A 27,287-nucleotide genomic window follows, 5' to 3' on the forward strand; every position below is an offset into this window, starting at 1 on the left:
TTCCTTAAAAAAAAGAAATATGGATGCATAACCTACTTCCAAGAGGACAGAAGAGACACTCATCCTATACATCCATGTTCAGTGCATGTATTTATAACTGTATTTACTAGATAGGCAAGTAGGAGACAGATGCTTAATTATGCCACACCCCTTTAATTAATCCTTAATCATTGACTCACATCTACTGAATGTCCCCCAAGTGTTATTTTTTCCACAACATTTACCTTAGCGTATATTTCAACATGTACTGTTCATTTTCTGACTTCAGAGAGGATGTGGTTATGGTTTGACAGAAAGGAAGCTTTGCTGTAGATGGGAAGATAAAGCTCAAAGCACCTACGCTGCCTTGTGAACACTTTTTTTTTTTTTTTTTTTTTTTGATTAACTGCCTTCCTTCTTCTGTTTCTTTCTTGGATGGGCACTCAGCGCGTAGGACAGGCATCCCATGTCCTGGGAGGCAACCGTTCTTGGCTCAGCCATGAATAACTGTGTACTCCTGGAGGAACTGCTGATCAAAAAATCCCAGCAGAAGAGAAGGACTTCACCCTCCAACTTTAAAGTGCGCTTCTTTGTCTTAACCAAATCCAAGCTGGCTTACTATGAACATCGCCATGGGGTACGTCAGCCATTTTCTTTCTCATAATAGAGTAGTGGAGGGAAGGATGCTAATGGAAGGAAGGATGATCTTGGTTGAATTTTATTAACTTGGCTTTTCCGGTCCTTGCTACAGCACCATTCATTGATAATTGCAAAGTGGTCAAATGGGTCATTTAGAGCTTCTGATCAGTGGGCTTCTGGTGCGCACGGAGGAATAAGACTCCTTTGCAACTTATTGAGAGGGTCTAGTTTTGTTGTAGGAATGTAGCTGTTACAACCGGTGTGTGTAACAGTTGTGTGAGCCTGTGCCCGGTGGTTCACACGGGTACGGGGGTGACCTGGAGTGGCGTATTGCAAAGATCACGAGTGTAACCTAATGACATCTGTGAAAAAAATCATCCACAGATCTCACTCTCTCATTCTTTTGTTCTGGGCAGCAGCCTGATGGCTGGTAGGAGACCAGTCCTGCATTTTAAAATAGATTCATCTGCCATGTGTAACATGTCTAGTCTTTGGAGTTAGCTTCAGAAGGGAGGCGATGATGAGATCCATGCTCAGACTAGACATTGTTTCCCCAAGCTTGCATTTCCCTGATTTGCTAAATATGAAGAAAATTAGAAGACAATCTGTGCGGCCCATTGTGCTGAGTGTTCTAGTGAAGTGAGAATTATTTCCTTCTTCTACTTAGCTGGATGTTTGCTGAGCCTCATTACAGTTGTAAATAATATTGCTTGTTTTCCAACAGTCACTGAACATGCTGCTAATCCATTACGTTTAGGCACTGTTACTGTGGCAGAGCAGAGCTGGGGATCGTGCTGCTTTGCTCTCCAGCACCAGCAACTTCAGACCATCTGATCTGGCTCAGTTGCAGAAAATTAAGTTAAAATTGAACCCAACAAAAAAAGCAAAGTATGATGTGCCCTTGTATTTTATCATAACCTGCTTGAGGTTGGATACCAGCTTTAAGGGTTAATATTCATTTTTACTTGCAAGTTATTTCTCTGAAATACGCCCAAATAAATGTTTTTCTTGCTTTTATTTTATAGTCCATGTTTCTCTTACCGCCATGTTTAAATAGGATAGTATTTATTGCTACATACTATGTCTGTATTTGGTTTGAGACTATTTGTCTGCTCTCCAAACTACCTTCTAAATGCCATTATTTTAAGATTTTAAATTCCATTATAACTATTCCACTTAATTATACTGGGTTAAATTTTCAAAAGCACCTAGGTGATTCTGCTGTATATATTCAGAAAAATCTTCATAACTAATTTTCTTTGGTGCTTCCTGAGTCTTGGTGAACTTGAGATGAATGCAACATAGACTTTGTCCAGAGACTTTTGCGGAATTGCAGTAGGTGTCTGTCAGCATCTTTAGACACTGAAATAGTTTGGAAAATCTGACTTGGTGACTTTCAGTGGGGCATAGATTTCATACACTATGTGAATGTCTCTGGAAACTTTCTTCTCTAGTCTTCCTAAAGGTCAATTACACAAGATGAGGGTTTGGTATATTATCTACTTCATGTTCTATATTATGTGTTCTAAACATTGCACATATTATATATGTGTAGACATGTACATGTAAACACGCATGTAGCTTTAGGCCCTTATACACATTTGAGGGATGGTGGCTATATCCATAATTACAGGGCTGATTTTCCATGAAACTCTGATTATTGTCTGACACAAACTGTCAAAATCAGGTGGTTACATGAGCAGAACTTGGTACAAAATTGAGAGAAAAGAGTTTGTCCTGTGAAATACTCCCAGAACTGATCCTCTGGCTCTTCAGTAATCTTCCCCAAGATGAGTCCATCCTGGTAAGACCTTCACGTGCTCAGGTCGTTGCTGTCCTGGAGAGGAAAGCTTTGGGCAACCCATGTAAGCACCATCTTCTTTTGTGCTGGGCATGGAGTGAACCCCTGGCAATTGAGTTCACAGCTAATGAAGGGAAAATTACAGTATGGGTCCAAGACATGGGCTATGCCCATCCCCGTGAGTGAACCAGGAGCAGGGAGCATACACAGGCGTCGAAACCGATGGTCTGCAGTGCTCATTCTGTAGCACAGCCCTGGCACAGGTTTGCCTCTGCTCCACAGGGACCCTCTTAGATCATCCGGGGGGGGCTGGCAGGGGTTAGCACCGGCCGTCACCACTGCCAGCAGGCAGTTTGCAGGTTGTCCCCCTGCTCTGGAGGTTTAGAGCAGAGTGGTAGGGACATCACTGTTCTCTGCCAGCTGGCTGCAGTCATGGGGAGCATCCTCAGGCATGCGTGTGGCACCATATAGGTGGGGCCATCAACTGTCTGGGCTTTTAACGTATGTATTTGTCAAGGGAGATCTCTATGGATGTTTGCTGCAAGTTTTCAATGAGTTTCTTTAAGAACCCCTCACCAGCCTGCCCAGTGGCTTTCTGTACGCAGGGTTCAACACCATACAGCACCCACCTCCCTGCTCCCCAGTCAGTCACAACAACAGTCAGTAACAACAGCCTGTGCACAAAGTCAGGCAAAACAACTAGCAAACTGCTTAACAGTTTGAGAAACCCCCGTTTTCAGTTGGGTGGCTTGAAGTAAAGCATACGCTTACCTGTTAAGCCCGGGTTTACATGTTTTGCCTGTATTTGACAGGGTTTAGCACCCGGTCCCTTTCTCTGCATTTTGAGATCATGAATATAAAAAGATGTTGAAGAGTTTATTGTAGCAGTCCAAAATAAGGAAATAAACAGGTCAAAGGGGCACAGGGATAATTCTGTAAATGTCACTAAAAACTGTCAAGACAACCGACATCATAAAGGGAAATTTTTGCAATAACCGTAATGGCATTTTCATCATGACAGCCATAGCTAGAGAGAAAGCACTGTTCTTCTCAGGAGCCAACCACACAATCGCCGTTAATGTTAATGGACGATATTTACATATCTCATTAGGAGAATGAGCCCCCAATAACTGACAACAATAAGAAGCTGTGTTTTCTGGAATTCATTATGTAGTGCACAATGCACGGCTGTCTTGACATAAAGCAAAGCCCTGATACCAGGCACATGTATTCAGCCCCCGTCTCTACTAAAGGACATCAGAAATGCATTTATTATAACATGCAAATCAATACCACGGGCAAAAATTCTTCACTTCCAGGGTCTGATTTTGTAGCTACTGTACATGGGAGTAAACAAGCACATGGGAGTGATCATTTTAACTATTTCAATGCGTTTGATCCTCATGAGAATAACCAATAATGCAGGCACCATGTGTTACTTTCAGAGTCCCCGTACACTTGCAGTACTGTGAAAGAAGCAGGCAAGTGAATCCCTTTGGGGATGTGTCTAGGACAGAGTTTCAAATGTCCTCACCTAGTCTTAGCAAAAACACTTAAACTGGTGACTTCATCCCATTCACCTGTTCCCATCGTCCTTCACCTATATCCCATTCACCTAACGGCTTATGGTGTTCAGTAAATGCTTCAGGTTAGCAGGCAGCAGAGTGAAGAGAGGTAATATTTCGGACACTAAGTAGACGTTCTTGCATAGTCTTCATCATATCACATCCCTACCTGGGCAGGGACAGCCAGAAACTAGCATCTCTCCCCGTATTTCAATTAGCTGTAGTCTAAAAGTGGCACAGCTGTCTAAGGCTGATGCCATGCTTAGTGAATAGGCCACTGTCTTCTGGGCTGGTACCACACTAATTACATGATCTCTGCATCAGAGCTGCTCGTCTTGGCATAGCTCAGACCTGCAGGGACTTCTTGAGTCTGTCTGTGTCAACTACAAAGTGCTCCATGTCCCTACACTACCGTTTTCCCTCTTCAAAAATAGGCATCTTGTCCTATACAGGCATTCTGAGAAGTGTTTCAGGATGGCGAGACGTGCACCTAACACCTGGGAAGTTCAGGCACATGAATATTTTTAAATTTTGTATCTTCATGCACTCATGGGCTATTACTAATCCAGCTTTTAAAGGCAGCAGTGAAAGGCGCACACAGAAAGGGCCTGGGTTCCCTTTTCATTGACATCAGCGCTGTTCTTCCTACACTGGTCAGATGCTTAGGAGGTCACAAAGCATGAGGCAGCCTTGTCCTGGGCTCTTTCATTCAGATCTTTGCTATTCAGATATAAAGATGGCACTTTAGAGTGTGTTGAAATTTGCTTTCAGTCTCTTGTTCCAGGAGGACAAAGGAAGAAGTAAGTTGGCTGAAAAGCCTTTTATCAGCATCCTAAAAATGCTTCAGCTGCTTCTGTTGCATTATTTGCACACTGAGTTACTTGCATCGGTCCAGCTACCCACAGTAACAAAAGCAGCATTTTGTTCCCCCGAGCCGGCAGTCCATTTTACCTTGATTATTCTACACAGAATCCAACTTGTCCATCCTGCCCTGCAAGGACTTCCCCCCAACTCCAACCCCCACCCACCCCCCACCCCCCACCCAGGACTCTAATGTAAAGAGACTAAAACTTTTCTTCTAAAAATCTCCATTTTGATGTTCATCTTAATTAGAGTGACTATTCATACCATTTCTCGTTGCTTTGGGTATTCTGAAGACCTTAACAGTCATGAAGCTATAATCCTCATCTAAAGTGAATTTAATTATGGTTTTAAAGACTGCCTTCCAAATGCATATCTGAGTAGATACATCATTCTTCATGACTTGTCGTGTATTTATTAACAAGTTCTGTTTGCTTGCCAGAATTTGCAATACCATCTGTCTTCTGATGCATATCTCCAACTAATTTATTAATAATACTCATATCACCCACAAAGAAGTCAGGCTTGACATCTGTCTACATCACAGCTGTTTCAATGAATTTTTATATAATAAAATAAATACAACCTTAAATAAGGTGGAGACAATGTACAAGCCTGTGCCTAATGAATCCTTTAGGACACCTCTGTGAATTTAAAATGGATATTTTTAATACTCTGAATTGTATTATTTGAGTTGAGGGAGGATTAAGTTCATGTTGTTTGCCACAATGAGCCTCATTTCTATTGTGAAATCTCATAATCATGGTAATACTAGGTTGGGTGGCACTTCATAAATTCATTTAGTCGGGCTTCGTGCACGGGGCCAGCATTAGATCAATGCTCGGGGCAGGACTATCGCCAACGCTAGAACAAGTCAGCGGTAGCATTGACTCGCCACTGCTTGAAATCCAAGGACAGAGATTTCACATCTTTGGGCAACCTGTTCCGCTGCATCTTATCAAATGTTTTTGTGGATATTTACAAAGTTCCCATCTCTTGCAATTCCCATTCACGACCTGCGGCATGATTCAGGGTGGTGATATTGCCTAGGCAAGATTGCTTGAAGCAAAATGCTGGCAGTTCTGTGTCTGGTATCTGTGGCCTTTCTAACTCTACAAATGTGTGGCAGAGTCTGGTAATAAAAGTAGCTTCTTTTTGTTGGAATAACGAACTTTATCTTCCAGGATTTGATTATAATTATTTAATTTTTGCACTTTCTGTGCATACCCAGTTCTACTCCTACTTTTTGCCTGTTTATTGTTCTTTAATCTTTCAAGAATTTTTTACAATTACTTCGAGCAATGTCTTCCCAGCAAATGTCAGATAATTCCATTTTCTCTAAGTTACAAAGCACAAATCTTTCTTCTGTCAGAGAACACTAAGGACGCGGCAGAATCTTCAACCCATGTTTTCATTTATATCTTTAAGAAGGAAGGAATTTCTCTGAACGTGAATATACTGCAATAAAATCAAGATTTCCTAACGGTTAGCTTTTATTAGACTTTTCTACTCTGGCCATCTTTGTTTCCAGTGACTGCCTTTGCTTTATATTGCAATCAACATTGCCACTGATGCTGTTGCAATGCCGGCAGGAGCTCTTGGCTAAGTGTGCAATGTCTGAGGTCGGGCTCATCTAACACAATTCAATGCACTCTGCATCAAGGGGGTGCCCACCTCTGAAACACCTTCGTGAAAATAGCTGTAAAACAAATTTATTAATTTTCTTGATTGAAGCAGGAGGACAAAATAGTCATGATAGGCATGTAAGCCAAGCAGCCACATTTAAAGACTTAAATATCAGATATAACAAAGTATTTAGAGGTATTAAAATATAACAGTCAGAGTACTACAGAAAATCCTAATATTATCAATTATCACCTCTTTCCAGTTTTCCTTGAGAGCACTTAGTATTGGTAGGAAATGCAAAATCCTTTACAACTTTCCTTTAAGAGTCAAATTGCTCAGTTCAGGTTTTTAATTTAATTTTTCGAAATTTTACATTGTTTTATGTCTCATAAAACCTCAAACTATCAGTGTTCCCAATGAGAAAACTCCCCAAATACTGGATGATGCTAGTATTCAGGCAAAGTTTCTGTGAATCCAGCAATCAACAGTTCTTAATATCCTAACTATTAATAATAAAACCAGCACATACCACAGTGTATAGATAAGGGATATGATAAGAGATAGAAAGTAATTGTATCAACACAGTGTTCAAGGAGGTTCAAGTTCAAGCTCAAGTCTTTTGGTCAGTGGAAAAATACTTTAGCAGGAGAATTACCACGAAAAATAAGCCCAGTGATACCTCATAAGCTCCTAGTTACTATTTTCTGTGGTGTTCTTCATTGCCATCTCAGCACCAACACATGGCTACGAGAGACCCATACTCAGTAGCAAATAAACTGGAGATTCTGCAACACCGTAGGCATAAGCAGAATTTGGGCAGCTCAGCAGATGAAGAAATTCCTTTTCTGATTACTTCAGAAGCTCAGCAAGCCCTGAAGAAAATCATACCTGAAAGGCAGCAACATGTCACCGATTGAAAAAGATGAAGTTCAAGCCAGTTGAACTCTCTGCCGCTGGCAGGTGTTACACCTTGCACAACGGTTTTGCTTCATGGTGGCATTGATCTGTCTGCAGAGGGTCCGGCAGGTCCGGTGGAGTGCTCTGCTCATGGACCCACTTATTTCCTACCAGTGGTTAGACCTGTCATTGTGTCTCTTGCCTTGAAGCCGTGTTGTCCATAAAATGATGATTTAATAGCTCGAGCAGAGACACTGTATGGTGATGGTAAATATTTTCTATTGGAGTTACGTGGAGAGAAATCAGAGCAAGCAATGGCCACGTATACCTTCATTGTTCCTAGAGCTTAATTTAAGCACATGAGAGTATAAAGGTGTGCTCGTAGATCACGTCAGCAGTCCATGAGCCAAGTGGCCTGTCTCCAGGAGTGGTCAGTACATGCTGTTTAGAGTAAAACTACAAAAATAGCCTCAAATGTTCTCCTGGAAGCTGATAGGGAATATCTTGGAGGATGTGACCATACAAACTTAGACCTTATTTAGACTTTTGAAGCTCAGAGGCAGCTCTGTGAGAGACTCTTCAGCTTTAAATAACTTTTTCAATCACTATGAAATCAGCCTAAACTATAGTGAAGACAGCATTTTTACGATGGGATTTGTTGGGGTTTTATCATCTTACGCCAGCCTGAGCTCATTGCTCTCAGGTGCTACCAGAGAACGTGCGCTGAGCCGGGAGCAGCCCATGCCGATTCCCAGCTGTCACCGTGTCCTTTGCTGTTCAGAGCTGGGAGAATATTTAAAATTGGTTACTGTGCTCTTAATAGCAGCATCATAAAATTGTCACTTTGTTACTTAAGACATCCCCCTGTGGGCATTCAGCTACAGCTGCGGGCTCTGGGAACACAAGAGCCCTCTCTGTTTTCACTTCTGTTCACTCTTAGCCCTAATCAGCTGAGTGGAAAGGATTTCTGCATTTATTTTTGTATTTTTTTCCCCCCCTGTCCTGTTGCTGCCTGTGTATCAACACTGCAGGTGTTCTTGGTCCTAAAAGCAGTGGGGTTGCAGAGGCACGGCTGACGGTACAGCTTAGACACCATAGTCTTCGTGACAGGTGATAACATACATGAAAGGGGAAAAAAGTGTGAAGATCCCAGGCTGAATTTACAGCACTTCAGTAAATTCAGTAAATACAGCAAAGTTCAGTAAATCCACTTTCCTATATGGAAGTGCAGCCAAAGGACATCAACACAGATGGAAGCCAAGGACTGTATTTCCATATTTTAGAATAGGAATTGATTTTCACAAAAAAAAAAAAAAAAAAGCCACAGAAAAGGCACATGTGAAGTTCTACCTGCATTCAAGCACTGCCCCAGGGCAGCTGCATTGCCTCTGCTCCGTGAAACCAGCTCATGCCCCCTCCTGAGCCTGTTTTGACCTCTCCATCTCACCATGGTGCACGTGTCCCACGGTTTAGAAACCAGCAGGAAAAAGCTACAGATGGGAGTAATGAGATGGTTAAGTCATATTGTTGTTAACGCTAAGTTGTTGTTACCGTGTGCAGTCACTGAGTCATTAGTAAGAGTTGTGGACAGGGCCTGGAGAGCATTCACCGTGCTAGTATAAGCCCTCTGCAGAGCCACGTTAGTCCTCTTAAGGCCAGTACCTGCAGCAGATGTTGAAGGGACTGCTCCCACCAGCACAGCAGTCTCTCACTACCTCTCCGAAAATACTTCAATGTGCATTCAAGCCTCTTTTCACAATTACATGCACTTTATCCTAGCGGCGTGCACAAGTCAAAGCTTTTGCTTTTTTGCATTTTTTTCCCCCTGCCTTTCCTGAGGGACTGTATATAGCATTAGGGGAAAAAAAAAACCAACAAAACCCTGGCTTGGTTTCACCACCTGAAGCCCACAGAGTAAGAAACACCAAAATCAGCTTCTGCCTCTGTCCAGGCTGCACACTGAGCCCAGCCGGAACAGAGGGACAGGGAGCAAGTGGCACAGGACAAGCAGGTCATGCCAGGGGCTGAGGCTAAGTCCCCTCATTTACTTTACCACCAGTTAAGGATGGTTCCTTCTAGTCAAGACAATAAGTGAAAACAGGGAAAGAAGTTTGGCTCAGGTTCTTACAAAAAACTGATGCTACAGAGAAGATCATTAAATGCTTTTGTTGACAGAAATGTTTTTGTCAGTGAGCTCGGAGAGGACTGGAATTTCCTACCTTACTCCACCACAGCTATAAATTCAGGTCAGGGAAAACGTCCAGCTGCAACTGGGGTGCAGCGGGCAAGCACGGGCTCATGGGCAGATCTCATGGCAGGAGGAAGGACCCCATATCCAAGGGGGCACACAGCAGGGATACAGAGGGGACCATACTCCATCCTGCTGCGAGGCACCTGGCTGGGCTGGGAGGAGTAGCCAGCATCGCAAAGGATGCAAACACCCAGTGACATGGGGCAAAGCAAGCCCAGCTGCAGCCTGGAGAGCCCTTGGTGGTGATCGCTACCAAGGAGTTTGGAACCACGTGAGTCTTAATTGCTTGGTTTTCCCCTCACCAGCACAAAAGAAACAAGGTACAAGTTCTTACACAACTTCTGAACAAAGCTGCTTTATGAGACGTGGCATGTTGCCTTTCTGCCTGCCAGAAAATGCTGCCTGCTCTCTCCTCCTATGCTCCTTGAGATAATGCTCTGCCCACCCCTGCCTTACCTCTCCCTGGCTTTTGGCCTCCCTCCCTTCCCTCCGCTTCCAGCACTGGTGGCTTTTTTTTGCTGGGGCCCTTTGGTAAATACAGTGGGGTTCAGCAAAACCTTTAAGCATCCACCAAGGGAGCTTCAGCCTAACCGTTGGCTGCAGCGCATTTGATGAATGGGCTTGGCAAATAGCAACAGCAAAGTGTTAGCCAGAAAGTGGCACATTTCTCAGACTGCACAGCCCCGTATCTTGCAAGATCTTACGACATTCATGAAGCCGGAGGGTACAGAGTCATGGTCGGGAAGCGTGCTCACGGCGCAGGTCTGTGTCACCTGCAGCGGCCGCTGCCAGCTCGCTGCCCTCTGGCCGTGGGCTCCACATCCCCGCTCCTTCCCCTGGTACAGACCGTGCGCTGGGCAATAGCGGTTCGTTTTGGTGGGTGGCCAAGCTGTCACGGTGTGGCTGAGTAGCAGTGTTGGTGGTGAGTCTTAGCACCCGACAGATGCCAGGTGGCTCGTTCCCCAAGCAAGCACGGGGAGATACCTTCTTGTGTTGCAGAGCAGGGCTATGTCAATTGTCCCATAGCCAGCTGTCCTAGTATCTAAGGCAAATAGGGACCACTGGGGTCATCGACTTTATGCAGTAGATACAAACTAAAGGATTAATCAGTGAAAGAGCTGCTGGAGCTGTCTGGCAAGAGGATGTGAAATATCAAAGATGAAGGCGTTCAGAGCTGTTAGCTCTCCTTCCCAGAATTGCCATATTGCAAGTAACGGACCAAAAGGAATCGAGCAGGACAGACAATCTGCAGCACACTGTACTTCTCGTGAGGCGGCGGTGTGCCTCGGTTATCTTTCTACACACATTTCACAGTAAGACCACTGCTGTTTTTTCTGACCGACCAGCTAAAACATCTACTTAATTATACTCCAGGCAGACTGAAAACAAATGAAGATCTGTCAGCAAGTTTTGTCTCGCCCTTTTAGGAACAAGTCTCCGAGGCTTTTTGGAGACCATTTTTAAGAGGCTTTTCCTCTCCACTCCCTTCCAAATGGCCCAGTTGCTTTTGTTGGATTAAAGTGCAGTCAAGCATCACAAAATCAGGGATATGTTTAGTTTCCAGCCCAGTTTCTGGGTAATGCCGGGTTTGTGAGTGGTAATTCCAGTTGTTTGTGCTGCTAGAGGACTGTAATTGTTTTCTATCAACCAAGTCCCATCTGCTGAGGATCTGCGGCACTGCAGTGGCTGTGAGATGCACCCTGACATTGCACTGCAACATGAGATTATGAGGAGGTTCCATTGCCAAATTGTGTGATTAAAAAGAGCACAGTAGGTGATGAGAGCTGAAAGGTGACTGCAGAAAGCTCCTTGGGGAGGCTGGACCCTGTCTTTCAGTAGAATCCAGAAAGGTATCAACTAAAACTAGTCTGCAGTGAAAAAGCATAGCGTGACTGGCTGGCACAGCATCGCTTCCTAAAGCCTCAGAGGAGAAGTACATGTGGTTAAGCCCTGGGACTTCAAAGGAGTAAGATGAAGGAGGGTTCAATTCTAGCAAAATTGAAGGGTTTTATAGGAAATAAATGGCTTTACGTCTCATCAAAAGGGTAGAAGTCCCAGGGGCAGAACAAATGATAGAGGATGTTGTGGAGAAGAGACAAAGCTGGAAGAAAGAAGTGAATTGACAGGAATGAAAGAAAATAGATGGTGAAAATAGGGTGCAGTAAGGCTTTTAATGCTTGGGAATACTCTTGATAGTTAATTGGTATTTACATTTCGGGGTGCTTTATGGCCTTGGGTTTACTGATATGAAAAATCCCACTCCACCCCACAGAGCTACATAGGAGATGTTGTTGACAGGAGACATTCCTGGGAGCAAACCCAGAGGCACTGGTTAAACTGCAAGCAAATGCAAATACAAAAACCCAATACAACAGCAAAGTCCAGCAAAAGCAATGTGAGACCACACAGTAGTCATTTCCCTCTTTGTCCTCAAGTCCGAGTATACAAAGGCAAAATACCCAGCCCGTTTGTGCAAGAATGAGGTCTGAGGAGCCCTGGGGTCTCTCAGTTTTGGGGCTGCTTGACAGTACACTGTGGCAAACTTCACCCCATCTCCAGTGGCATCAGCTGCTTCCCTGTTTTAGGCTATATTTAGTAATGAAAGGAGCAAGGGAGCAGCAGGGAGGGTTGGCACAGCAGTGGGGACAACCACTGCCAGCAGGGCAGAGCTGCAGGGTCATGGTGACATAGGGAGCAAGGGGCAAGAGGATCTGGAGGGTGAAGGACTCAAAGGGTTGCGCTGGGGGTCCAAGGGAGGGCGAGTGTTGCTGAAGTCTTACTGTATCTCTGATAACCTGTGGCAAGTACGGCTCAGTCACCAAAGTTCACGCTCTCTCCCCTTGACAGTCGCCTGTGTTTGAAAAACAGAAGCTTTTGCAGTGTTTTTGGAGTTCTTAAATCTCACCCATTTCCGCCACCTTGTCACAAAGCTGGGCTGGGAGACAGCTAGTGTTTAATTCCTACTGAAAGTGAATCAAAACAGGAAACCAGTTTGCCTCCGAAGAGCAAATGCATTTGTAGTGAATCTCTCCGAAGCCTGCACCAGATACCAAGCCTCAGCTCAGCTCCCATCCGCCGCGTGCCCGCATCCCTCTCATCCTGCTCCTGCAGAAGCTCAGTGCCACTTGTCAAGGAGCTATGGGGCAAAGATTCAGGGGGAAATCGAGTATGCCGAGGTAGCTAGGATGCTTGAATATCTGTTCTTTTCTTACCCTTTCCTAACTGCCCGTACTGTTATCTAGTGGCGTGGTTTAACCCCAGCCATCAACTGAGTACCACGCAGCTGCTTGCTCACTCCCCCTGCCTCCCAAAGGGATGGGGAAGAGTTTTGGGAAAAAGGTAAAACTCATCAGTTGAGATAAGAAGAATTTAATAATTAAAATATTACATTATGATAATCAATAATAATCATTGTAATCAGAGGGAGAAGAGGTATAAAATCCAAAAGTGAAAAAAGCCAAGTGATGCACAACACAGTGGCGCACTACCCGCTGAGCGATGCCCAGCCAGACCCCCCAGTTCCTATACTCAGCATCATGTTCTCTGGTGTGGAATATCCCTTGGGCCAGTTCGGGTCACCTGTCCTGGCTGTGTCCCCTCCCAGTCTCCTGTGCCACTCCATCCCTCTGGCTGGCAGAAAGAAAAGAAGAAATTGAAAAGTCCTTGACTTAGTATAAACATTACCCAGCAACAACTAAAAACATCAGTGTGTTATCAATATTATTTTCATGCTAAATTCAAAACACAGCATTGTACCAGCTACTGAGGAGAAAAGCCAAAACAAGGACATCTAGGTATCTGGTATATGATGAATAATAACACAGAAGAGGCTGCCAGAAACCAAAAACTGGTCAGGATATTTTTGAAGGTATTATTTATTTCAAAATTTCCTGTTATTTTTTCTTAGCTAAAACCCCAGACAGAACAAAAACAGAGAAGTGTTTTGTTTCTTGGAAAATAGGCGCAGTAAAAAAGTTACATTTTAGATAAAATGGATAGTTCTGAAATTCTCAGTAATTGAAGAAAATATTTATTCTTTTATAGCTTTTCAGTGTGAAACTGGGGTGTTAGTAAATTGAACGTTTGATGAAAAGAGTTCTTTTTGGTTAAAAGAACATTCTATTATTCATAAAAGAACATGGAAGAAAAAAGTAAAACCTGAATTTCAACCAGAGGTTTTGACTGGTTCGCTAAGAATCCATGTGCTGAGTTGAAATATATGTACGTGCATATATGTGTGTGTTTGTGCAACCCATATAGCAGTGCCAGATATGAGAATGATTCCTTATCATTTTAAATGTCTCACATTATCAGTTAATTTGCTTCTACTCCATTCAAATTAAATCTCCCTTGGACACAACAGTCTTGTCTAATTATTCACTTAATCCACAGTCATTAGCATTAACCAAGTGCTTTTCTCTTTTAGAAAAAAAGGACTTTGAAGGGTTCTGTGGAACTTTCCAGGATTAAATGTGTGGAAATCGTGAAAAGTGACATCATCATTCCCTGTCAGTATAAATATCCTTTCCAGGTGAGTCTGTCTGCAGGCCATACTGATAGAGATATCACTTAATTTTCCATTTCAATAAAATTCTCCCTCACAGTGCGGTCATCATTGTACACAACATCAAGGCGAATAACAACAAAGGAAGAAAAAAAGAGAGCCAGGTTTGCAATGAACTGGGGAGTCAGAGACTGAGTGTTACTACAAGATCCATAAACTCTTCCACTCATTGGTTTTAAATTGGAAAGGATCATTAGATCTTCTAATCCCATCCCTTGTTTAACAGAATATTCAGCTGTCCCACTAACTCATGGTCAGGGAATGCCCGTCTTTCGCTGGGGGAATCTACCCAGGGTTTTAGCCAATTTACCTTTTTTACAAATGTACACAATTTTCTGCATGGTGCTGAAACTGAGCCCGTCCTGTGGCCCTTGCACCAGGAGCTGGTGAGTGTGATGCACCAGGGGCCCCGCTGCAGGCCAGGGGAGGGGGGGGGCTTCTAGGGATGAGATTGCTTAACCACCAAGAGGCGGACAGTGCTAGCTCTAGGATGAGGAACACATTGTCTAGTGTTAATTACTGATACATATGGGATACATTTACATTGGCATGTAAACATAAATGCCACAGAATATTTGCTCAGTTATTGCAACACAAATTTCCCGTTTATTATGTTATTCTCTATGCTGCCATTTATCAGAATTTTATCATATTGCTGACAGTATTTCTCCTACTAATTATGGTGTATGGACTTCAGCAAATACAGGGCCATCTCTGTTCACAGATGGCTTTAATTATGAATTATCTGGGCTCAGATTTGCAGATAAACGTTAATGATTGTGACCACATACACAAAATTGTTTAAAAAGATAGATAACTTCATAAAAAGAAAAAAGACAACCATAAAGCAAGATTTCTTTCTTTTTCTTCCCACCCTCCCATTCTTGTTATCTCAAAACCAGTACCAGGCTTGGCTTGGTACTGTCATTCTGATAAATCATGAAGTAGCTTGTAGAGTTTTCTCTAAATCTTCATTGGAACAGTAAAAGCACATATCCACCATGCTGCAGTCTGAGCCCTGGAACATGTTGCCTTGCAGAGATATACGAAGGGAGAGGAAATAATTTCCCAAACTAGGTTGGGTCAGGAAATGCTCCCTCCAGCTTGGGGTGGTCCCCAGCCAGGATCATAAAAATTGTCCTGGAATATTACGAACTGTTGCTGTGTTGGTGCGTGATGAGCACTCGAGAAACCAGATGATCAGAGCGTTGCAGCCGTGTTTATGGGCATCTGGGAGCAGCAGCAGATGCCGTCGTGCATTGCCAAGGGCTCTCGATGAGCAGCCCAACAGGAAAGCTCTTAACTGGGGCTGGGTAGGAGCTGCCTGGCTGGGGGGAAGCTGGACAGGGGAATCTCAACTGCTCTTAACGTGAGTAAATATGAGCTAGAGAAGGAACAAATGCTCAGATCTGTTTGGCTCCTGTCAGAATTTTCAGATATCTCCATATCTCCAATGCTTGTAGCAATAGCAAAATAAAGTGAAGGTAGTGGCCAGTACTGGTGGGATGGTAACAGTGGACAGTCATGATGGACAGTGCTCCGCTGAGCTCGGGGTAATTGATCCTGCTTGTAGCACATTTGAATTTTATCCCACAGTCAGTTTTGTGGTATTTTGTAAAATTACATTTTCTGGGGGTGGGGGGTGGGGTTGAAATATCTTGGCTGCACCCAGCTTAAATCTGGGGAACCACCAGTGGCTTTTTGTTTTTGTGTGGCTTATCTGGCAAGTGAGCCCTTTGCAGAGAGGCATGAAATGAGTGATTTTGTGCAGTTGTGCAGGCTCATGGCTGTGTCTTTTGGAGATCTGCTTAATGCACATTTCAAAATCTGCCTCAGTTTGTCCAAACATTATAGACACATAACAATAATATCAATAAGAGTGGCTTTAAATAAGCGGGAATCATTCCTCCCCTATTTCTATTTTCTGTAAAAGAGGTTATAATTTATCTCTCCATAGCATGCAAAGCAACTGAGTCACACGGCTGCCTGCGTGTGCCTGCAAGGGCTTCAGGCCAAGAGATAGCAAATGTTTCCTGTTCTTTAAACAATAATCAACATTGCCTCATCTGCACCCCTGGAGAAACTGTAAAAACCAGCTGCTCTCCTATAGAAACCTCTGTCTAAAGCCAGCGGTCAAAGTTTTTCAAAGCATCTGCACATCAAAGAGACCAGGTCCCATTTGGAAGTAAATTGTTGAGATAAATACTGGAAAAGAAATACAGATTATATGTTACATCACATTTTAGGCCCAAATGTACTCATGCGCTTTGATTTCTGAGTCATTTCAGTTCTCATGATGATTTTACTCTCTAGTCTGAAACTTCAGAAATGTTCTGTATTTCTCTTCCCTCATTTGGTCATCATTAGAGCTAAGCTGATGAAAACAGCATCTTGATTGCTCATTGTTCATCTGCTCCAGTTTCTTATTTCCCCTTTATAATCCTACTGAAAGCTATTAAAAACTTTGAAGAATACTTGTAATCCAAATAATCTCCAGGGAGTTGCTTGAGATTTATACTTACATGAGAAAAGTTAAATTTGGCTCTTAGATCTGAAGTGAAGGTATCTTACAAGAAACTGCTGAGAAACAGATGCCATTTCCCCAGAGATGCTTTAGAAGGACAAACTGTAGGCAGCAAGTAATGGGCTGAATCCTCTGCAGACCAAAACTGCTGCGTCTCCATTGATTTCACAGGTATTTCTAAACACCATAAAATTGATCTAAAACACTGCTTGACTGGAATCCTTTCTTGATCAGGATTTCTGCTCCATTTTAAATAACCAAAAGGCAATGAGGTTAAGTGATGCTTCTGTTACTCCACTTCCCCACGTCATCGTTTTGATGTAACTGTTGGTGTGAGGGCTGCCGCCTCTTTCCTTCAGTGACTCCGTTGTGCCCAGCATATCTGGGATTGCTTCTAATGGCTGGATCCCTTCTTTACCCTCCTCTGCAGATCGTCCACGATAACTACATACTCTACGTGTTTGCACCCAACCGTGAGAGCCGGCAGAGATGGGTCTTTACGCTGAAGGAAGGTAATAAAACCCCTATGCCCACCTAATTGTTGAAGTTACTTATCCCAGACCAGCGTTCTCACAAACTATAATGCAGAGAAAACCTGCAAGAGGGGTCAATGTCCTATATCGGAGCATATGCAAAGTGCTAAGGGGGAATGAGGCTATAAAATCAAAATGCTTGTAAATTTGGTGGGTGTGTTTTCAGCAGCAGTGGAAAATTTGGACATGGAATACTTTATTTGCCTCTTTCTAGGATAAACTGTTAATATGTTACTGTAATTTGAGGTTTCTTATTCAGGAAGAGATGAGGATTTTTCTGTGGCTAATTTTTGTTAAAGAAATCAATCTTTTCTGCATAGAAGGTTTTCCAGTCCTTATTAATAGATTTCTTTTCTTTACATAACAACCTTAGAGACTCATGATTATTAAGAAACATTTTTTGTGGGTAGCTTTCATTTCCTGTTCACAACCTGAATTGTGCTGTGGTTCACTGCAATGGTTCTGAAGTGAAGGCACAATAACTAACCACCGCAGGCAGAAACAAAGCATAATGCTTGACTGAGGAAGGTGTTACTTAGTTACATGAAAATTCTGTCGTAACTTCCTGGTTTATAACACAAGCTACTGTATTTTTCACTCCGAAAATGTTGTGCCTGGTGGAGATATGATTAAGTTCATGCACTTACTCTTGCAGGGAGATATTAAACTTCTGGAGTGCACCCGCTCCCAGCTTCTCCTTTATCACCTTTTCTCATTCAACATTTTCAGACTGTCCCCTGTCTTGGACAACTTGAATAGTTTTGAAAACAAAATTTGAAAATTTTGAAACAGGCCAGCAGACAATTTTTATTCTTTTTAGGAAAATTATTATTACAGATAGAGTCTGAGCTTCAGAGACAAGGACCTTTAATCACTCGTGCAGACATTCAAGACTGGTATTTACATGTGCAAACAATATTTAGCGCTGGTGAATGCCAGCTTGTACAGCTCCTTCTGAACACCAAGCCAAAGCAGCACGTGTCCATGTCCTACACATATTTATTTATTTATTTATTTATATAGTAGAGCTGTAGTCTCTCTTAGGAGAGTATATGGCCTGCCAGGTTTTATTTCTTTTTATGAGACCTTTCTTCTGTGCTTTTGGTGTTTATCAGTTTAAAGAGAAAGTCACCTTGGCAGGATTCTCTTCTCCCACAGTAGAGGTAGGGGCTCCATCACCAGCAGGAAGGCTATTCCTCCACATCGATCTCCACATCGATGGTGGCATTCACTCCTTTCAGGAGAAAGGAAAACATTAATGGAGGAGGCTGATAATATTCACCAAAGCTTGGTTTGACAAGATTAAGAAGCTTCTTTAAAGTGCAGATTATTTCCATTCAGTTCCAGACAACTTTCAGAGCTGATGTGAATGCAAATAAATTCGTTTTCCCCCTTCTTTTTCTTCCCCTAATATTTTCCAGAAATCAGAAGCAACAACAATTTGGTTTCAAAGTGCCATCCAGATTTTTGGATAGATGGCAAGTGGAGATGCTGTGCTCAGACAGAGAAGATGGCAGCTGGCTGTGTGGAGTATGACCCCACCAAAAATGGTATGGGATTTGTTAAGACCATCCTGATCTTTAAAATATTTATTCCTCACAGAAGTAAAAGATTGAATCTGTCATGTACAGAACATCAAAGAATATTGTGTTGCTTTTCCATTTCTGTCAGGAGATATGCTGCTGTCTTCTTGGGATATTCTGGCTTATCTTTTATTGCATATGGCATTCTTTGTTTTGAATTAACATCTTCCTCTGTATGATGCTTAGAGGTGTCTTTGGAATGAGATGGAGAACTAAGAACTTGATCAGCTGTGGTCAGTCAATAAGCCATAATAACAGCTTTATTAAGATATATGCATTCAACCCTGTGTGTCCTATTTTGTCCTAATTGTATTTCCTCTGTGGTTTCAATGGCCAAGCGTAATCTTTACTTTGCCTCCTCCAAAAGCATGCTAGTCAATCATTCTTCACCCGAGACACTTTTACCTTGTATCGGGGTGATTCCTGAAATAATCTGTACCCGTTTCAAACCCACGCTGCATGGCGGAGTCGCTGCGTAGGTGCAGGCTCTTGGCACGCCTTGCTCTAACAGACCAAGGTTTGCTGTTCACTGCGCTTGTATCACTTTTATCAGTTCATTACCTGGATAGTTTCTCCCCTGGTTTTGTTCAGATCTACTTCAAATTATTTTTCTTGATCTCATTTTAGCCTCGAAGAAGCCTCTTCCTCCCACTCCTGAAGATAACTGGGTGAGTGCCGTGGGGCACGCTAAGCCAGCCTTAGTGCCCTGTCCTCTGTGTTTAACGAGCAGTGGGTGGTGAATAGGTCCTCATTGAGGTTCACCGTGGTGCAGTCATGTAGAATATCACCTCAGATAACATTCTCTGGACTTTTCTCTTAAATTTTCCATAATTTATTATAAGCTATAAACTAGCAGTACCCCACTAGAGTTAGGTTCAGTCCTGCACAGGGAGCTTGGTTTCACAAATAGCTTCCCAATGGTGAGTGAAGCTTCAACTGCATTTTTTTTAATCTATAGAAAGGGTAAGTGGGGAAGTAGGAGTGATATGAGAAATACTGCTGTGAAGAGGAACAGAGAAGTGATTTTCCCGAAACCACTTGTGGATGGAATAAAATGTCATTGGCTTATTTAATAAGAAGGGAGAAGCAGGGTGGCTGGTTAGGGCTGGGTGCCTTACTGGAGGCAAGTGCCTCTCAGGCAGCCATGGAGATTTTATCACTGGAGGCTTTTAAGAGGACTTTAGGAAGCATCTGTGAAGAACGGATCAGACAGAGGTAATCCTGCCCTAAGAAGGAGTAGATAACTGTTTTCTGCGCAACTGAAATTTTTGTATGAAATTAGTTGTCTGAAAGTGCTAAAAATTCTCATGTTGCCACCATACCCCACTAGATGCTCTGACGTGCTTCCCTGGCTTTGAGGCTTTTGAACCCAGAGAACACTGCTGCTACCAGGGAAATACCATTTTAGAGAGCATGCCATTGTTTTTTATGAATTTGAATGCAAATGTGAACGTGAATATGATGAGTCTTTTGCCTAATTTGTGCAGAAATTGTTGCTAGACCCAAAGGAAGCCTTAGTCATAGCCATATATGACTATGAAGCCCAGAATCCACAGGAGCTGACGTTACAATATAACGAGGAATATTATGTGATTGACAGCTCTGAGGAACATTGGTGGCTAATTCAAGATAAGAATGGGTAAGTCTCTCTCCAACAGCCAATTTACAGATCCTTTCTAAATCCAGTTTGTTCTTCCATGAACATATATGCTGGCCTCTTGCACAACTTTTGTCAAGCATCCTCTGATATACAGGAAAAAAGTGATGGAAGGTTATTCACAGTAGCTTTCTTCCTTTTGGTGTTGCTTGTATTCAGGCAGCTGAAGAAAAGGATCTGAAAGTGTATTTAGAAAAAATAAACAGTCCTTAGCTTAGGCTGATATTTGCTGTCATACACACGCGGGGAAAAAATTGTGAAAATTGTGAAACTCTCCAAGCTTCGAGGTGCAATCGGTTGTTTCCTTCTCCAGTAACCCTACTAAATACATAACAACCAGCATTTCTAGCATGCAAAGAGCAGGCAAATCTTTCAGGGCTGACTCCCACAGATGCAGAGAAAATCCTGTCTGTCTAGTGCACTCATGCTGTGTCGCATTTTCACAGGCATGAAGGCTACGTGCCAAGTAGCTACCTGGTGGAAAAATCACCCGAGAATCTGCAAATATATGAGTAAGTTGTGCCTATGTTTTTCTTGTACCCTTAATTGCCCTGTGTTTGTTTTAGAAGCTAAAAGCCTCAAATGTCCCTATCCCACATAACATGCTGCCGCTAGCGCTGGGTTCACTCAATTCGGAAGCTTTTCAGCAGAAATTTTACTAGCCTAGAAATGCTGACTTGGACTCTTTTGATGTTTTCAGATGGTACAATAAGAACATCAGCAGAAGCAAAGCAGAAACACTCCTCAAGGATGAGGTAAACTAGTGCGGGGTCGATGGGCAATCATAATTAATTATTAATTAATGCAAATGAGGAGAAGGCGGCGAGGGCTGCTTTGTGTAGAAGAGAGCTGAACCCAGGGTTCCTGCTGTGAGGCTGTCCTTGGCTGTTCTTGGTGTGCGATGCAAGAGAAAGGACCACTAGCAACCCCCCCTTACCTCCGCAGCAGCTGAGCGTGGGCAGGGGGGTGTGCCATCCTTCTTTGGTCAAACACAGCCAGGAACTGGGGCTAATGAAAACCCTGTTTCAGAACTCTGCATCGACCGAAAACCATGATTTTAGCTCATCTTTTCTGTCTCTGCAGGAGGCCTGCGGATGCCAGTAGTTCTCTGAAAATCTAACCAATCTCCTGCTCAAACATTTTGGGTGAAAGCCAAAAGTATGGGTTTGGGGTTTTTTTTTAGTTTTGTATGTGTGTGTGCATGTGAGCACGCATCTTTAATTTTTCAGTTGAGCCAGAGTTTTCCAGTGAAGACTGCAGTGAAAATAAAAAGAATAAACTTGTTCATATTTTCCACACAAATACAACCTTAGTTTTTAAACTAGGCCTTACACTAGCAGGAGACCTGAATAAAGTGTTCTTTCTTGGAATTATAGTATTTTATAGAAATAAAAGCTTTTGTGTGTGGTTTGAAAAATTATTTTAGTTCCTATAAACTCCTACAGGATGTGGCCACACATGGTTTAGTTATTGCATTTTTCCTCTTGGTCCTACCAACGCAACTTCTCTGTGGCAACTACACCCGTGTGGCTGCAGAGAATTTTGGTTCACACACTTCCTCCTGGAGATGTGGCCAAGCTCATGAGTGATCTTTGGCCAGGCTTGCTGTCAAGTGAGATGGAAGGGCAAGGACAGAGCTCAAAGTGGCTCAGTCAGGATGCTGTCTCCGATACTTGCCTACCTGTGCAAGCAAGCCCACGTTGCTAGAGGGGAGTCATAAAGCCCTCACAGCGCATTATACAGGTGCTTCTGCACCTGGAGACCATTTTTAGAGCTCCCCTGTGCTAGATACTGATAGTGCAGATATGGTAGGTGCTGAGCATACAGGCGTTGAAGAGACAACCCAGGAAAGTGTATAGCTCGCGGGCCTGATGCCACCTGGGCAGAGCTGCACACTGGAAGTCGGCAGTTCCTCGGCAGGGGATGCAGTGGTGGTCTCAGCCTGTGCTCACCTGGAACTGAACCAGTCTGCTGAGGAGGTGGGAAGGAAACCAAGGCAGGGTGTGCTTGGTGGATCAGGTTTGCATCAAGTGTTGGTGTGGATAGAGGACATACAAAACAGAGGAAATCTACCATGTAAAGCAAAGGAGGGAATGAAATAATCAGGCATTTGGGATGCCAGATGAAAAGCATCTTTATCTGCAAACAGAAGAAAAATGTATTGTTTATTAGTAATGTTTAAGTCAGCACAGTACATTACATCCAAACTGTGATGTTAAATCTCTTCTGCCTTCTGATCCATTAGTATCTGCAGGATCATGACCTATGATACATTTTAGCATTCAGATGCATAGAAAACAATTACAGTGAAAAATTAGAAAGGAAAATTGTTCTGTGAGTGCCAGAGTGGAGGAAGCCTGCTTTCCTACACATTTATGTTTAGATACTGGATGGCTGGGGCTCTTATGAAAGGGCAAGTTCTTGTCCAAGCTTTTCCCATTTGTGATACCTCGGTAAATTATCTTTCATACACTTCCATATGGTTGTTGTGTATAGTGTTGAATAGATTGTACTCTCATTCTGTAGCTGCTCTCTCAATGGAGGGCACTCAAACGGGTTTAACTTTCTGCTTAGCCGCACATTTCGTTAAACTTGTGTGAAATTACTATCACCGGTGTTGTGTCAGATACGGTTGAAGGCAATCAATGGGTTCGAAATTTTCTAGAGGAAAGGCTTGGAGGGACAGAAAGGCACATGCTCGTGTACCCACACCCACACATACTCAGAACAAGCGCATAAGTCTCATTTCCTCAGGAAACTGAGCTAAAAATACATAGCACCCAAGAGAGACCAGCTGGGTGTACCTGCAGGCACCGGGCAGCCATCAGAGCTGTGCATGGAACAGCCCAAGCTTTGCCAGCTGGCTGGTGGCTCTGGTTTTTCCCTGCATGTTTAGCGCATCCTCGTGACTGAGCAGACAGAGTTGAAAGGAGCAGAGCTTTGCCCCCAGCCCACTTCATTATTTTTTTTTCCATTATGCTCCTAACCAGTTTTCTCTCCTTTGCTCCCCTTACAGGGCAGGGAAGGTGCCTTCATGGTGAGAGATTCGAGGCAGCCTGGCATGTACACAGTCTCTGTTTTCACCAAAGCATTAAGGTACAGCTGAGCTCAGCAGCTTTTCGTGTCAATTGCATCAATGAAATGGCTTCTATGAGAGCGTAATCACCGTAGTTGTTTTGGCATGATGAAGAGGGAGCAGAAGGCTCATGAAAATGATAGAGGAAAACACTTCCAAAAAAGGCAGAAGAGTTAGCTGCCATTCGCAAAGTGAACCGAAGGCTCCGCTTCCCCCTGCATCGAAAGATGTGCCTATGACTAGTGACTTAGGCATCACCGGGGTTGTCGTTTTGATGCAATTGTCTTCCCAGCTGAAGTGTCAGTAGGATCAACGTGAACTTTGGGCTGGATTCATGATAGATGGGTGATACAAGTGAAAGGGTTTCAGTGATGGGGCAGAAAGTTTTGTTTCAGAACGAAGAGGCAGAGAAACTTAGCACTCAGCCTACACTTAGAGGGAAACCTCAGCCTTTCTAGAGATGAGACCATCTATGAGTGAGAGGAAGAACATACATGTACACACACACCTTTCCTTAGCAACTGCTGCTCACCCCTTGCTCCTCCCCCATTTGTTCTGTGTAAGGAAGATTCTCCCCTTTGCTTGCTTGCTCCTCCTCCATTTATACCCCAGATTCCTGTCTTTTTGCTGCAACCTGCTTTTCCTCAAAGAAAACCGCCTCTTTTTCAGCACGGATAACAACCCCGTTATAAAGCATTATCACATCAATGAGACAACTGACTTTCCCAAGCGCTATTACTTGGCAGAAAAGCACGTGTTTGACTGCATCCCCGAACTCATCAACTACCACCAGCACAATGCGGGAGGTGAGTGAAGGCGCATGCTGCCCAGGGAAGCTGCTCTTTTACCATGCAGCCAGGTGACTGTTTTAAATAAAGGAAAGTTCCCAAGGCCTCTGTCCTTCTAATGAAATGTTAAATGGCATCACCTTTTCTTCCACTTATCCTGGCACTTGGATGGCAGGAAAACGGCCACCTTCCAGCATTACATCTTCATTCTGCTCATCCTTCCAAAGCTAACTATGACCAGCACAGATGGCAATGACATACTATAGAGAGCCCTTTCATTCCTGGGAGCCCATGGGGGTATGTCACCACTGCCAGACCAAGCTGCCTGTTTGAATTACGCTGCAGGGCCTTCTTCCCAAGAGGTGATATATCCCTGTGCCTTGATTTGACACAAAGTTAGGAACATAGCCAAGATCCATAGCCAGACGTGTCAGTGACCAAAGACTCCCATCCCTATAGTCCAGGAGTACCAAGGGAAACCCTGGACTTCACAATGACCCTAAATACAAATAAAAGGTGCCATTTGGAATTTCATCAGAGTTAACAGACTCATAGCTCACATTTGCTGGCAGAGTACAAATGGAAAATAAGCTGAAACTGCTCAGAATTTGCTTCCTTCTGGCAGGCAGGAAATCTCAGTCTGGGTAGAGGTTCAGCTGCCCTCAAGTGGAGCTGAGAACTCAGTACAATACATCTGCTTCCAGCACCCAGCCTGCCTCCTGGGGCAATGACAGCCACACTCCCCATGACTGTGACAATAACTAGAACTCACCTTGTCCTTTGTTGTCCAGGTCTTGTCACCCGTTTGAGGTATGCGGTCTCTTCTTGGAGAAAAAAGGCCCCGATCACTGCCGGGCTGAGCTATGGTATGGCACTCTCATGACTATATGGGAATCACACTCCTCACTGGTTAGCTGGGTGATCCTGAATATCCCTGTGGATACTGATGAATATTCATGTGGCTATCACCATGACAAATAGCCTTCTTCAGATCTTTACACTGCACTATTCACTAGATTAACATCTTTGTCATTACCACTGGTAACTGAATGAACTGAATGATCCTGTGGTGCCTTGAGGGAGGTGATGAGAACCCCAGGGTCTCAATGAAGTCAACATTAAATACTAAAATGAATGCTGAGCAAAGGCGAAGGGAGTAAGAGCATAGCAAAACCTGATGAAAGTTGAGTCCCTCCTGAAAGATGCCTTCATTTGCATATTGTCGTCTAAAGGATTTTGCCGGTATCATCTTTATTATAACTCTTAGAGACATCAAAGAAACTCAAAACCATGTGGTGCTCGGTAGTGCACATATGCGAGGTAGAAACAATCCTCCTTGAAGAACTGGATAGGCAAGACAAATGGAGAAAAAAAGGAATGTTGTTGTCCCTACTGCTGAACATGACCTGCAGCACAGATTAGGCAAAGGAGCTGCCAAAGGTCAGACAGACAATTTGAAGGGGAGCCAGAAAGTCTCACTTTGAGTCCTGTCCCAGCGTTTAACCCACAAAAGCTTTTTGTTTGACATTTTACTGCTAGAGCCTTACCCTTTCTCCTTTACAATCAACAGGAAAATTGGTCATTAACCCCTCCGAACTCACCTGTGTACAGGAAATTGGCAGTGGTCAGTTTGGGGTGGTCTACCTTGGCTACCTGCTGGAGAAGACAAAAGTAGCCATAAAGACCATTCGTGAAGGAGCAATGTCTGAAGAGGATTTCATCGAGGAAGCTAAAGTCTTGATGTAAGTAGTAGCTTCACCAAGAAAATCAGTCCCTGTAGGATTCATACGACTGAGCCAGGGTGTTGTGATCATGTTCAGGAATATGATTGGGGAATTTAAACCTGAATTATCTACTATGTATCTAAATAGTATAGAAAGAGACTGGTGAGCTCTGGTGGTTACAAAGGAAGGCAATTCAAAGTGTAGGTGAATTACTGGGCTTCTAAGTCTATAGTCTTCCAGATCTCTGCTGTCCTGGAAGGCAGGGTTAATTGATGGTGTGTTTTGGAGACCAAGGTTGTCTTTTGTCAAAATTAATTAGATGGAGAAATCTCTTAAAACTTGAGGGAAATTTTATTGAAAAACCTTACCTGCAATTTTTTTTTTTTTTTTTCTTTCCACAGCTGAAAATACTTCTCTTTGGGATTTTTTACTTTGTTTGTATTTTTTACATTTCCCTCCCTTCAAAATAGAGAGAAATTGATTTTATTTTTGTTTGATTGGATGATTTCCCATGCAGAAAAGTTTTTGGTGACCATCACCATCAAAATGGGATGATTCTTACTGCTAGTTGATGTTAGACTTGGTCTACACATTTTCTTCTTTCTGCTTTCATAGCTGGCCTGTGCAGAGAGAGGGGTGCAGCAGGGTGACATAGGCGGCCGTATATAACACACCTGCTGTAAGGACAGAAGGCACTGAGCCTATTTCAGCCTCTTTTCCTCCTTCTCTCCCTATCCTACAGGAAGCTGTCCCATCCCAAGCTAGTCCAACTTTATGGCGTGTGCTTTGAGAACGCTCCCATAAGCCTGGTGTTTGAGTTCATGGAGAACGGCTGCTTGTCTGACTACCTCAGGAGCCAGCGGGGTAGTTTTTCAAAGGAAACCCTGCTGGGGATGTGCCAAGATGTGTGTGAAGGAATGGCTTATCTGGAACAAAACTCTGTCATCCACAGAGACCTGGTACATTGGTCCCACATAGACTTTTCTCTGCTCCAGCTGAGCTTTTCCCTGTGCTTTTTCCCTTCCTTAACTTCAGCTTTCACACTCCTCCTGCCTATCTGTTGATAGGGGATCCAGTTTCTGCCTGTATTGCAGATGCACCATCAATACTTTAGGAAGAAGGAAAAAAAAATATCCCCTGGAGCACTGGTTAATCTATTTCCCTTAATTGTGTTTGGGAGAGAAGAAATGAGGACATAAAGTTTGTCTCTTTTTCTGAG

The 27,287-nt window shown here is 43.3% G+C and overlaps 1 protein-coding gene across 1 annotated transcript in view; it reads left to right on the plus strand.

The window, feature by feature from the left end:
• The first annotated feature begins 427 nt into the window (after positions 1 to 427).
• Positions 428 to 27,287, plus strand: part of ITK (IL2 inducible T cell kinase) — a 33,568-nt gene continuing 6,708 nt past the window's right edge. The window contains exons 1-13 of the mRNA XM_040604865.1: positions 428 to 616; positions 14,046 to 14,150; positions 17,138 to 17,219; positions 18,662 to 18,790; positions 19,451 to 19,491; positions 20,311 to 20,462; positions 20,927 to 20,992; positions 21,181 to 21,235; positions 23,497 to 23,576; positions 24,226 to 24,362; positions 25,136 to 25,210; positions 25,915 to 26,086; positions 26,811 to 27,027. Coding sequence (XP_040460799.1) covers positions 446 to 616; positions 14,046 to 14,150; positions 17,138 to 17,219; positions 18,662 to 18,790; positions 19,451 to 19,491; positions 20,311 to 20,462; positions 20,927 to 20,992; positions 21,181 to 21,235; positions 23,497 to 23,576; positions 24,226 to 24,362; positions 25,136 to 25,210; positions 25,915 to 26,086; positions 26,811 to 27,027 — 1,482 coding nt within the window. The 5' untranslated portion in view covers positions 428 to 445. The remainder of the gene's footprint in view (positions 617 to 14,045; positions 14,151 to 17,137; positions 17,220 to 18,661; positions 18,791 to 19,450; positions 19,492 to 20,310; positions 20,463 to 20,926; positions 20,993 to 21,180; positions 21,236 to 23,496; positions 23,577 to 24,225; positions 24,363 to 25,135; positions 25,211 to 25,914; positions 26,087 to 26,810; positions 27,028 to 27,287) is intronic.

The sequence above is a fragment of the Falco naumanni genome, chromosome 8 (genome assembly GCF_017639655.2).
Source record: "Falco naumanni isolate bFalNau1 chromosome 8, bFalNau1.pat, whole genome shotgun sequence".
NCBI lineage: Eukaryota > Metazoa > Chordata > Aves > Falconiformes > Falconidae > Falco > Falco naumanni.